Source organism: Sinocyclocheilus grahami, unplaced genomic scaffold (genome assembly GCF_001515645.1).
Source record: "Sinocyclocheilus grahami isolate Dianchi unplaced genomic scaffold, SAMN03320097.WGS_v1.1 scaffold999.1, whole genome shotgun sequence".
Classification (NCBI taxonomy): Eukaryota; Metazoa; Chordata; class Actinopteri; order Cypriniformes; family Cyprinidae; genus Sinocyclocheilus; species Sinocyclocheilus grahami.
In genome coordinates, this window is record NW_015506178.1 from 165,923 (window position 1) to 180,352 (window position 14,430).

A 14,430-nucleotide genomic window follows, 5' to 3' on the forward strand; every position below is an offset into this window, starting at 1 on the left:
GACCAAACAAAGTAGTTTCGCTTTCACAACGAAGCACACAGCGTCTTCACGACATGGCTGCAGCGTCAACAATACTACAGTGAGAGTAAAAGTTACGCCTTCTTTCTTTGCGTGAACACTTGGGCGGCGTTATGCAAATCTTCCCACATAGTGAGGTAAATATGTGGGGGCGTGTTAGAACGAGCCGTTTTAGGTAGGTGTGGCTGACTCTGAACTTTTATAAAGAATATCTCTTTGGATTTGAGACTTTAGTCTTTGCAACTTTACAGATCTTCTTTATGCACCAAGAGCTTGTAACACTCCAAAGAGAAAGGAAAATTTGAAATCGCATCATATGACCCCTTTAAATAAAATAAAAATAAAAAACAAAATATTATTTTTTGAAAATGTTATATATACACTTATAATGAGCTTTAAAACTAAGTGAAATACTGTCGCTAATATAAAGTTGCCTTGGCAACAGAAAACAATAACATGACTACTGTATTCCTGTATGTACCGTTTTCTTAAACTCGGGTTTAAATGATTCTAACATAGTTCTAACAAACGACTCTAACATAATTTCTTCTTATATTCATAACTTTAAATGAACCAAAAATTGTTGAAACACTAACAAAATGTTGAAAGAAATGCATAGACATGTACCTGAGAGAGACTGCCAAGAACGAGCCTCACCAGCTTCCTGATGTATGAAAAGTAAGGGTCACAGTTGGAGTTACGGATGTGAGCGCTGCAGGTGTCTAGAGCCGACCGCACGGACAGTCGGGTGAGCGTGGAGTCATCACACATGTTGAGCAGGATGTTGTTCAGATGTTCTCCTAGTTTCATTGGCTAAAAACACAGTGAAAAGACACAAGAAGTTCATGAATTAGCTAGAATCTATATCTGTGACAAGTCCTGGGCCAAAATCATTTATTTACTCAATTTAAAATTATGTTGCAATGGGACAGAAGAAACTCTATTCTTAGACTGAGGTTAGTATGTAGAAAATACACAGTACATACCAATACTGGGTTAAAATGTTCAATTCAATTTGATTTTAACTATTCTAAATATTCTTTTTTTTACATTAAATGAAGTACATTAATAGGAATTAAATATCAAATGTCTAAGTCTCACCTGGCTCTGTGGAATCTCATAGTCTGCACCCCAAAACAACGTCATGCCAAGTGAATACATGTGCATCTAAAAGTTGAAAAAGAAACCGAGACAACATCTGACAATGGAACATTTTAGCCTACGTTTTCATGTTTTAGCCCACATAATAAAACTGTACAACAACTGACAGCCTCATTCCGACACATTGTTGCACACAAACTTGTCTTCAGAAGCATTTGCTACCCAGAGTATGTTTTAGGCATTAATCAGTATCAAACTTTATATATAGCACCTCTGCTAAACCTTTTGTGTTTCTTCCCTGTCTAGTTCTTCTGTCTGTTCTTCCTGCTAAAGAACAGCTTTGGGAACAAAATATCCAAGAGTGTGCAAAAGAATGCACAAGATCGTATGACGTCTCTGCAAATAATCATGTCTTGAGACTGTAGTGGTGTATTTATTTCTTTTTCAGAATGTCGTGTACACAGAAGCGTACTGTCAAAATGACTTAAGAGAAAACGTTTGAGTAAAATGTAAAAGAAATAGTTGTTTTCCTTTTTTGGTCGGCAATGAAAAACAAAGTTTTCATTTTCTCTTTTCTCTCATATTCACATGACAGCAAAATGGAAATAAAATAAAAAACAACAACAACTGAAAGACAGTTCTGAAACTCACTGATAAAAGTGTTCTTTAAAACAAAATTAAGTCCTGCTTTTTAATAATTAAAAGCATTCAACATTTGTGATGTAAATTGGTACCAGAAGCCATAAAAAAAGACAATCCAAAAGGTACCTTTTCCATATCAGAAAGCGAGGAGAGGTTGAGACCCTCCAGCATCTCTGGAGGAGTGAAAGCCTGCAGATCCTTCTGTGTGACATTTTCATCTGTGAAAGAGATGTTTCCAGAAGGCATGAGCAGCAGCGACCATGGAGAGATGATAAAACCCAATGCAGATGGATCTGTCGAACCTGAGGTAAAAAAAAACAAAAAACATGCAGTATTACCACAAACTGCAATTCTTAAGACATGGCCTGAATAAATAAAAATTAGAATATTAAATTTTATTAAATTTTATTTAATTTTATTTAATTTTATTTAATTAAATAAAATTAAATAAAATTAAATTAAATAAACTAAACTAAACTTAAATAAACTTAAATAAAATAAACTAAACTAAACTAAAATAAAATAAAATAAACTTAAATAAAATTAAATTAAATAAAAATAAAAACAATTAAAAAAATAAACTAAACTAAACTTAAATAAACTTACATAAACTTAAATAAACAAACTAAACTAAACTAAACTAAAATATAAAATTAAAATTAAAATTAAAATTAAAATTAAAATGTAAAAACCCAATGCAGATGGATCTGTCGAACCTGAGTTAAAAAAAAACAAAACACATGCAGTATTACCACAAACGACAATTCTTAGGATCTGGCCTGAATCTTAATCAAATTCTTTAAAAAAAATTAAAAATAAATAAATAAATAAAAAATAAAATTTAAAACCCCAAACTGCAATTCTTAGGACATGGCCTGAATCTTAATCAAATTCTTAAAAATAAAAATAAAAATAAAATTAAATGAAATAAAAAAATTAAATTAAATAAAATGCTACTTGTCCTTTTTTTAAGTTGAATGTCTTCAGTTCAGAAATAAAATGTTCCTTTGGCATTTAAGTATATAGCAATGAAAACAGCCAAGTTTCCAGCATTGGCTAGGCTCGGTTTTGTAAAGCGAAGAGAGGAAATTCGAAGACACTGCAAGTCCTGATGCTAAAGCGTGGGAAAGTTACTAGACAAGTTAAGGGAGATAATGGCCTTGGCCTAAGAGCATTTCCTCAACACGAGTACAGCACGATCTGACTGCACACACGTTTCAGGAACTATGGAGATTTGGTGGTGGAAATCAAATTATTTTCATCCAGACAAAGACGTGTAATAAAGAGCTACGTTATTCTGTGAATGAGCACAATTTCCTTGAAATACGAGGCTCCTGGGATCCCTCTCAAAAAGATGATTCTGTATGACAGTGCATTTTTCTTTTTGATGTTTTTTTCCCTCTTCTTTTGTGCTGCAGATGTAAAACAATGGAGCCTTTGCCGTACAGAACACGGCCCTGTGGTTATGGATGGAACAGCTGCACAGAAATAATTCATCTATTACGAATGAAGTGGAAATGTGGAATTACTTCTTTAAAAAATATATTTTTATTATTTAATGTCATGTAAAGCCAAAAACAAGAACAATATCTCAAAAAATCCTGGGGGAAAAAATGTATCACCACGTTTTCACAGAAATATTAAGCAGCACAACTGTTTGCAACATTGATAATAATAACAAATGTTCCTTGAGCAGCAAATCAGCATATTAGAATGATTTCTGAAGGATCATGTGACACTGAAGACTGGAGCAATGATGCTGAAAATTCACAGGAATAAATTACATTTGAAAACATATTCAAATAGAAAACAGCTATTTTAAATTGCAATTATAGCCTATATCACAATATTACTGTTTTCACTGTATTTTTGATCAAATAAATGGTGCCTACGTGAGCATAAGAAATCTTCACACATTAAAAAAAAAATTATAATAATAATAAACCTCAAACTTTCAAACAGTAATGAAAGTTTTTTGCCAGTGTATCATTCACATCCGTAGGCGGGACGAGTTAAGCCTCTAATAGTGTATTTAGGGTTAGGGGTTTGTGCAAATAAACAAATTAACAAAACAGATTGGCAGAAACATTATTAAAAAGTCAGAAAGTGTTTAAACTAAAAATAATGAAAAAAATGAAATTCAAGCAGGGATGCTATAAAGCACTGGAATTCCCAAAGTAAACACACGTTTCCTGTGGAAACTGTCTGACCATGGTTGGACCTCTATGTGAAAATCTAGCAGTGCACGCTCCTGTTTTGCCTCCAGCACAGTAGCTACTCCAGCATCTTTATTAAAATGCTTTCCCTGTTAACCTATGCAGGTAACATACCAATCTTTGGCATTCACTGCAACAAATTCTTACTAAAAGCTGGAGATGTTGGCGTGCTAAAACTCAGTCAGTAGTTGATAATGGGAGGGAAGCTGACACACAGTTGGAAATATCTCAGAACGGGCCTATCTGATAAGGTTTTTTCTGTCCTATCAGAGACTAGCCCGGTCATCTACTGCCATTCACGAGCCCAATGAGGTCACAGCCAAAAATAGCATCACAAACTCTGCTAAGGAGAAAACAACATGAAATTAGATATTTAAACAAATGCCATGATTAATAAACAAACTTCTTATTACATAAGATAAAGTGAAAATACAGCATCAAACATGTATCTACCGACTTGGGCGTCTGTTTATTTAGTAAGTATCGGTTTATTTTAGATGTTCAAGTATACTGCAGAACCAATGACCTAAATACCCATTTTAAAGTGCAAGCAGCGGTGGATATACATATACATATACATATATATATACAGAGGGGAAAAAAAGTATTTAGTCAGCCACCAATTGTGCAAGTTCTCCCACTTAAAAAGATGAGAGAGGCCTGTAATTTTCATCATAGGCATACCTCAACTATGAGAGACAAAATGAGAAAAAAAATCCAGAAAATCACATTGTATGATTTTTAAAGAATTTATTTGCCATATTATATAAGGTTTTTTTAAATATAGAAAAGTATGATTTTTTTGTATTTTTTTCTAGCCACATTTTCAATTTCATAAATATCAAGATCATCAAAGATGGTTGATTTTTTGTAATATAAACACATACATATATATATATATATACATATACACACACACACACACACACAGTATATTTGGCTCAATCCAAAAATGTTGGACATTTTCTATATTTAACAAAATGCAATAAGAATAAAAAACAATTCAGGTTAAATAATTTAATTATTTTTAATATTATGAACATATTATAAATATTTACAAATTTTTAAAATAATAATATTTTTTTATGTTTTTATGTACTGTATATATTCACCCTACACAAAAAAATGGTGTAGAAACAATTTCCACTCAGAAATTTGCAAGTAAATTACTTTTTAGTTTTATAATTACAAAAAGGAAACAAGTACCATTTAAACAAATGTGAAAACTGAAACAGCGGCAATCCAGTACTCTGTTTAAATGAACTGCATTACAGCATATATATTTTATGTCAGAAGTTGGAAATCTCATCTCTTTACTAATAAATCAAGCATTACCCTTCTGCACACTGGACTGGCATAGGAAAAGTTTTTTCCTTTCTTTTTTTATTAAAAAACACAAGCATCACCTTCAAAAATGTAAATAGCATGTTATAAAAAGCAAACTCAGGACTTCTCACAACCAAGTGCTCAGGGTTTCCAAATAAATTAAGTAATTTTGCTGACTTGCTCAAGTCACGTCTAGGCATGGGCTGGTATGAGATTCTGACGGTATGATAACCTTAGATAAAAAAAATATCACGGTTTCACGGTACTGCGATTACAGCTCTAAAATGTTTTATTTTTAAATGTCTGGGTAAAAAAACAACTTTTTTTTTCCACTGAACACATTTTATTTTTAACATATAGAACATTTTGGAACAGTAAACATGTCAGGCTAAATAATTAGAATAAATAATTAAATTATTCTTAATTAAATGCAGTCACTTAAGTGAGCCTAAACCTGCAGCTCAACAATAATCAGAACATAAATTATTTTCTGTAAAAAAAGAAAAATCCCTATAAATAAAAAAAAATGCAGTCACTTAAGTGAGCCTAAACCTGCAGCTCAATAATCAAAAATATAATCAAAACATAATTTCTGTAAAAAATAAAATAAATAAATAAATGCATGCATAAACCTGCAGCTCAACAAGGTTTTTGGAGATATAAATGTGTAGAAAGCGAGCATCTTTCAGTTCAAGTTATGATGCAGGAATGTTCACCTTTCCTGGATTAAGTTTGGAGCTATGGTTTGGAGCAGTGAGGTACAAGGATGAGTGCACACACACATAAGGAAAGAGAGAGCGTGAATGTCACACACACACACACACACACACGCGCGCGCGCACGGTCTCTCCGTACAACACTCAAACAGTGGCAAAGTTTTTTTTTTTAAATGCGTGATTTTGAACAGATGTAAACCATGGCAGGAGGCTTAAAAGTATAGAGGTGATACCAGCTAAATTTAATTATTGTACTAAAATCGCAGAAAAGTAGGCTACAGTACGTACTTTGACTGCTATTCCTCACTCTGTGAAGTAACGTGAGGTAGGGATGGGCGATACCACTTATTTTGTTTTCGATACGATACCGATATTTTTCAAGGCAGTATCGTCGATATCGATACCGATTCGATACTTCTGAACTAAACTTTTAAATTATGAAATTTATTAAATTATTAAATTGCAAGTTTTCACCCAGAGTAACTCAAGGCCAGATAACAAGCTACTGTGAGACAAGGAGAGTCCTCGTTCCCCCTGCGAGCACATGCCGAAGTGGCTACATCATCTTTATCATCATCGTCCTCCTCGACCCTGAAGACAAGGGGCCTAATTACGCTTCAAACCCTACTGGCTATTGGCCAGGTCTGCAGAATAAAGAGGGGCAACGACTGTCCGTGATGCTGACAGAACGAGAATTGTCCCCTGACTGTGAGAAAGACTTGTCAAGATTCTCAAGATCTGTGCGTGAACGACAGCAGATATCGGTCGAGAGGAGCTGGCATCATCTCAAACGCCGCAAACTGCCCACCAAACTGCTCTTTAGGAAACCGGGCTGCGGGACAATAAAGAGGCTTTTGTTCACAGCGGTGACACACAACACTCGCCCACACAGTCATTCAGAGAGACAGCAGACGGACGTAAGGCTGAGTAAGCCTTCTCATAAATTTCACCAAAGTGTCACCCGAAGATAGAAAGCTTTTCTGCACAGGCTCACTTCTTTGAATCAGACTGATAGGTGCTATTTTTGGTCCGCTGACAGCTTTTGAGGAGGCCGGAGATTTATTCTAATCATTCTTAAACAGGTGTGAATTGGCAGAAGACAATGCTAAACACGCACATACTGACTGAATAACCACCTTACAAAAGAATCCTGTTGAATGTAGGCCTACTGATAACGTCATGGCTGAAGCTTGTAATGGCTTTGAATTGTTTGAAAGAAAGGGACAAAACATAAACAATATTTAAAGTCCTTTTGTGAGGTAACTGCATTGGAAGTGTGACATAGCTGTGGTCTGAGGGGAAACAGTTTTTTATTTGCCACAGGGAATTCACATAAAGACAGATATAACTTCAGTTTCTTGTTTTTCATTTCAAACAATCCCTGCCAGTTTAGCTTCCTTTTCAAAAACCACCATGATAACTAAGGTTCCAACCAAAAAACGTATTCTGGTTATTGCTACAATAAAACTATCCCAACTTGTTAACTATGTTAGCCACAGTCACCCAAAACAATTTTTTTTACAATTACAACCAGATTTGACTACAAATCGCTAGATTTTTACATTTTCTGAAAACAAAGTGAATCTTGTCTATGTGGTTGCTGAAGTGTTTAGCTTGTTTTTAAGGAATTTCTATAAGGTTTACAAATGCACACATGCTATAGCTTAAATCACAAATACATACTATAATTATATACCATTACTCCTATAATAAAATTCAACGTGAATATCCCACATTTCTGCCACAATGCCATGGTGCAGTGAGAGTTACTACAGTAAATCCATGGTAAATGATAGCGACGTGTAGATTGAAAAGCCTTCTGACTGTCTCGTTGCACACAGTGTTTCTCCTGTTTTGCTTTAAACTAGTTTAAATCACCGAGTCATTTGTGTTCATCGCTCTATTCGCGCTTCACACTGGATCTCACAGCGCTGTTTAGTGCTGCTCGCGTGAACGAGTAAACTCATCTGCAGTTTGAACTTTGATCCGAGCGGATAAACGGTCTGTGTGGCGCGATTCAAATGAGTCGTGCCGCTTCGTTCCACTTTTGGCACATAAACATTATATTGAACATTTATCGAATTCTTCATATCGTTTTATCGAGGAAAATTATATTGCGATAATTATCGTTATCGAATAATCGCCCAGCCCTACTAAAGTGTGTTGATTGTGTTTAGCAAATTACTATACGATTGTTAAGGTGTTCTTGTTTAGCGCATTGCTATGCAGTTGCTAAAGCATTTCAACTGTTTTTAGCAATTTGCTAGCAAGGTTGCCATGGTGTTCTTTGTATTTAACGCATTGCTAGGCTGCTAAAGTGTGTGTTTATTGTTTTTAGCAAATTGCTATGTGGTATTCTTAGTGTTTAGCGCCTTGTTATGCTAAGGTGCTAAGGTGTCCTGAGGGATTTAGCGCATTGCTACATGGTTGATAAGATGTTCTAAGTGGTTTAGCCCATTACTATGCGGTTGCTAAAGTGTTCTATGTTTTAACAGATTGCTAGGTGATTCTTAAGGTCTTCTGAGCATTTTACCGCATTTGTGGATGCTAAGGTGTTCTTAGTGTTAACGCATTTCTATGCAGTTGCTAATGTTCTTAGTGCACTTGCTTACCAAATCAGATAGCATATTTTACCTACAGTAGTATGTAATATATAATAGGCATTTTGGTGGAAATTATGGCCACCATTGTAAATTTTTATATTCGTCACACACAAACACAAGGTTAGCGCATGAAATTCCTCTATTGAAAGTCAACAGGCTAACTGTAGAGTGCAAATGAAAGCGATATTGGATCCCTTCTGAAATGTCAAACTGGGACATTTTGTATATTTACCAAGCTTTAATGACAAGAAGGAATACAACTAGGAAAGAACTACAAAATATCAAGTTGGAGAAAACCGAAAATGCTACAGGCTGACCAAACCAGAGAAACCAGGTGAACGAGGAAAAATTCAGACAGAAAGAGAGCGGAAAGTATTAGAGAGACACAAAAGGAACCGAAAAGCAGAGACAGATGGACGAAATGGAATGTAAATCTCCAAAATTCCACAAACTATTAAGAAAAATACTCTGCAAGACAACAAAAACAATCTGAATGGCACCGCACTAGTGGTTTGGAACACACAAAGTCAGATTTTTCAGCATATTCACAATAAATCAGCATTCACTGCATGTTACTTGGCAACAGAAACTACCAGGTTCTGGAGAGGTCATAGATGATTGTTTCATTACACAAAAAAAAATAAAAAAAGGGAAACCTTCAAACCTGCAGAATTCATGCTGCATGCTCTAGAGGGGACTCCACTCACAATTTCAACTCATTGATTTCAATGGCGAATATGCCCTTTTTAATGTTTTTTTTTATTAAATAAGTCGAAATAAATATTATAATTATTATTACAAATATTATTTTCAGCAATATGAATTTATTTCAGCAAATTCAGCCTCATACTCCTTCAGTTTTGGATGACTGGCATTTACACCGCATTTATGTAACCTTATGGCTTAACCGCATTTATGTAACCTTATGGCTTACACTGTAACCAAAGGAAGCCAGATAGTCGGTAGTAGATCTGCTCCAAAAACTCTGCGTATTTGGAGCAGATCACTAAATACTTTGGAAATGTTTTATCAACAAATGTTCTTCTGCACTCCAAAGATATCAGACTTCTATCCAAGGTCTCTGATTGCCTCTGCCATCCCAAGGCCTCATGTTCTGAGTCAGCGTGGTTGGGTACCCTTGAGAGACGTTATCACTGCACTGTGAGTCAGGACGGCGGTTTACCTCTGCGGAGGAGTTCATGCAGACTCTCTGCGCTCTGGTTCAGGACGGCCCAGACCTCCTCCTCCTGCAGCGGCCCTCCTCTAACCTGCAGCGCCTCAGCCAGAGACACATGCATGATGCCTGTGGGGTCACAAAACACAGTAATGTTATTCTTACCATCATTATCACTAAACATACATACATCAAGGACATTAACAAGTGTTCTCTGTACATATATTAAGATTTTAAATTCTGCAGAACCTAAAGTCAACCATTCTTTTTAAATATATACACTGAAAAAAATATTGAAGCTGTAAATAAAACAAAGGGAGGTGCTTACACTGGAGAATTTATGTATGTATGTATTTATGCAAGTATTTATTTATTTTATATTTTAAACAGGGTTAATTTTAGTTTCATGCTGATTTAAAGGGATTGTTTGTGTAATTTTTTTCAATATGTCCATATAGTTTTATTCATTTTTATTTAAGTTTTAGTTATTTTAGTACATCAAGTTAAACTAAATGAAAATGAGAAAAGTAGCCTTAATTACTAGCTGAAATATATATATATATATATATATATATATATATACACTGAACAAAATTATAAACGCAAAACTTTTGTTTTGTGTGTTGCACTGCGTGAGGCAAATGGTGGTCACATTAGATACTAACTGGTTTTCGGACCCCCCCCGGACCACCCCAATACAGTAAAACTGCACATTTTAGAGTGGCCTTTTATTGTGGCCAGTCTTAGGCACACCTGTGCAATAATCATGCTGTCTAATCAGCATCCTGATATGCCACACCTGTGAGGTGGATGGGCTGCACGATAAATCGCATGCCATATGTAATGCGCATCTTATGAGTAAAGCCGGTTCTGTAATCAGCGGTAAATCTCCATCACGTGTGTGCTTTTACATTGAGCAGCATTAACTACACAGAGCCGTTGTTCACTGACAGCTGCACAAAACCACATTCATATTCGCGCGATTTTTTTTGCGCAGCTCGTCAGTGAACAACGGCTCTGTGTTGTTAATGCTGCTCAGTGTAAAAACACACACGTGATGGAGATTTAATGCTGATTACAGAACCGGCTTTCAGACAAGATGCGCATTAAATATTGCATGCGATTTATCGTGCAGCCCTAATATATATATATATATAAGGGGTGTAACGGTTCACAAAATTCACGGTTCGGTTCGATACAACACAGTTCGGTACATTTTCGATACGGGGGGCGGGGTAATTGGTTATGTCTCAATGTTGGAAATATTTCTGTTTTAAACCATGAAGGCGAACCAATGGATATCACACAAGCAACGTGCACATTTTGCACAAGATTAATGCCGGTGAACATCTCAGTCAATTTACTATGCAGAAAGTGAAAATAAAAATGGAATGACAGAGTAATGACGGAGCTTTCGGCATCTGATATTCTCTCAGAGATGATGAGAAACGAATATACTTCTGCTGATAATGGTATATAGCTAACCGTTTTCATTTATTCCCTTAATATTTCTCTTGTGGCCTGTGCATAGTGGGAAAAAAATGAGAAGAAACATATTTCGTGTTAAACAGGTTGCTTTTGAAAGTCGGTGCTTGAAATAAAAGCTTTTTATTTCATAGATTTTTTTATTGATGACTGCAGTGTTAAAGGCACAATATGTAAGATTTGTTTTATTAAAATATCCCAAAACCACTAGAACAGTGTTATATATTTTGCTGACTTGTGTCCTTACATTATCCCAAATGTTTCGAAGAATGTTTAAATCCAGAGAAATAAGCTATTTTAACTAGTGACACGGAGCGTGTCTATAGTGTCATTTTTTCGCCTGCCAATGATGTCATAACCCCTCGATTTCCGGTTTTGTTTTGTAGAAAACATGGAAACAGCAAAGACACTTTAATATGTTGTGCGTTATATTAGACTGGTGACGACCGCACAGAGTAGCATTATAACAGAACTTTCAAATGTATCTAGTATGATAAAACAGCGCCGCTTTCTTTCCCCCCACATACGCACGACCGGAAGGAGCGGAAGCGGTCGACTGTGGCATAATAAAAGCTCCGCTGCTTTTGAGTCATGTGTCACGCACGGTCCGCGACCTCTTTCGCTTCGACGGCTTTCAGCCTCACCCTGCTTCATTCTACTACGTTAATAAATCATTAGCTCATCCATGAACATGATTTCTGCCCGAGTCCCGTCGGATTGCATCGGCTGTGGGGATGAAGACCACAACTCCCATGATTCCACACTCAGTCACGGCATCATCAAATTACACCTTTGTCTCTTTGTTTATTTTTAATATGCGCCCTCTAGCGGCAAAAAATTACATATTGTGCCTTTAATATTTTAATTATAGGCCTATAATTCATTGTATAATAGACCGGTTTTAAAATGTCTATTTAAAAAAAAAAAAAGCATTTTAATCGAGGCATAAATAGCCTAATCCTCGCAGTGCGTCATTTATGTGGTAATTATTGCAGGGCAAATTAATTGTAATCTTAATTTAATAATAAAAGTAACTTCATAATAATAATAGGCTTAATAAAAATCAGAATGTAACAGGCCTACATTAATTGGAAATGCCAAATCCTCTTAATGTTGCCAATAATTTATGTTTTTGACAATATCTCTGGCTATCATCGATATAAGATCATCGTCTTTCGACGCACCCCAGCACGGGGAAGTTACCACTGGTGCAGACAGCACGTTGCCTGTTACGTCGTTTGGGCTGCCTTGTTGAGCGCAGTGGTACTGAGAAAATTATATTGCACACACTTTATTTATTCTTTTATTTTATTTAACGGTTAACGAATCATTCGGTTTGTAATGCATATCGAACCAAAAGCCTTGTACCGAACAGTTCAATATGAATATGTGTATTGTTACACCCCTAACATACATATATATGTATGTATGTATGTATGTATGTATGTATGTATATATATATGTATATATATATATATATATATATACATATATACATACATACATACATATATACATACATACATACATACATACATACATATTTAAAAACAAAACAAAAGTTTATTTTATGATTTTAGCTTTTAGTTAACTACAATAACCCGGATGAATAACACAATGTTATTGTAAAAAAAAACAAATCCAAAACAACTGGATGAACGACTAAATGATTTAAACAGCTTTACAGCTCTAATAATACTTTTTTTTTATAAAAGAGCTTTTATAAAATTATAGGCATCACATTTGGTTTTAAAGCCTCCAAAAATTGAAATGCCTCACTTTAACTTTGATTCAAAATGGGTTATTGGGTTCATTTTGATTTAATGCTGACTTAAAGGTAGTTCACCCAAAAATTTAAATTCTGTCATCATTTATTTACGCTCATGTCATTCCAAGCCCATTACAAGAAATCATATAAAGCAGTAGCATCTCTTCACAAGATCTGAATTAAACCGCTTGATTTATTTGGATTCATTTCACTATGCCTTTATGTACTTTTTGGATCGTCTAAGTTTTGGTTACCTGGACTTTGGAGGGACAGAAAGCTCGAAGGTTTCATTAAAAATATATTTATGCGCTTCAAAGATGAACAAAATCTTATGGCTTTGGAACAACATGATCTCTTTAAAGAAACAGCAGCACATTTAACTTCTGTAATATGCCATATTTCCGAGGGTAACATAATATTTATTTAGAAATAATGTAGGGTAAGGCTTGATTTTATCCATCAAGATTTTAATGGTTTGTTTGAATGGAAGAAAGCTATAAATACTGGTATACGAATATATATTATATACATTTGGTGTTGCAGAAATGATATACTTCACATAAAAGAACAGAAATTGATGTAGAAAAAGAATCAATAAAGTATTGTGATTAGTGCTTGTGTGCATGTGCTCTTCCAGGAAGAGCTGTTCATTCATCCTCTCTCCTGAAGCTTGCATAATGTCATGCTGTGTACATGCGGTTTGTCACAGAAAGTTCTCCACAGAACTTAGGTGAGGAGAAACACGTGATTAATTTCATTTTAAATACAATTCTGAAAAGAAAAACACTCCTGAAATTGTCCAGCTGATTCAAACTGTACAACATTCGCCATAATGTCATAACAAAACAAGCGAAGTCGTTCGTGTCCCGTCAGGTCTAATTGTCAGGGTGGGGGTCAGTTACACTCCTTGCAGTGAAAATGTTCATTATTATGTCCAAACCTCTGCACTGCTGCCACAGCTGTAGTTACAAAGAGCCGTAAACCCCTGGAAATCCCAGCATGCTGTGAGGCAAGAGAGACAGGGGAAGCTCAGGGTTTAAGGGATTACTTTTGAGCGAGCGTTACATGGGGCTACTTATGAATACTTATGTGTCACATTTCAATTGAACTGTGGAGTCAGACTTTTCAGTTAGCGCGTGGCACATCAGAGGGGACTGTCATCAGAGCACATTTGTGACTCCTGTCAAGTTTGGGGACCATATACAGTCGTGGTCAGAATTATTGGCACCCTTGGTAAATATGATCAAAGATGGCTGTGAAAATAAATCTGCATTGTTAATCATTTTGATCTTTTATTTAAAAAAATTCACATAAATCGAACCTTTCATTGGAGAATACGAATTTAAAATGGGGGGAAATATCATTATGACAAATGTTTTTC

At 35.3% G+C, this 14,430-nt stretch overlaps 1 protein-coding gene across 2 annotated transcripts in view; it reads right to left on the minus strand.

The window, feature by feature from the left end:
• LOC107565386 (tyrosine-protein phosphatase non-receptor type 13-like) overlaps positions 1-14,430 on the minus strand; it is a 95,889-nt gene that overhangs the window by 69,481 nt on the left and 11,978 nt on the right. For both annotated transcript variants that reach the window (XM_016250602.1, XM_016250603.1), the window contains exons 2-5: positions 9,806-9,925; positions 1,888-2,063; positions 1,120-1,185; positions 646-831 (exon numbers count right to left, since the gene is read on the minus strand). In XM_016250602.1, the coding sequence (XP_016106088.1) occupies positions 646-831; positions 1,120-1,185; positions 1,888-2,063; positions 9,806-9,920 (543 nt within the window). In that variant the 5' untranslated portion in view covers positions 9,921-9,925. The remainder of the gene's footprint in view (positions 1-645; positions 832-1,119; positions 1,186-1,887; positions 2,064-9,805; positions 9,926-14,430) is intronic.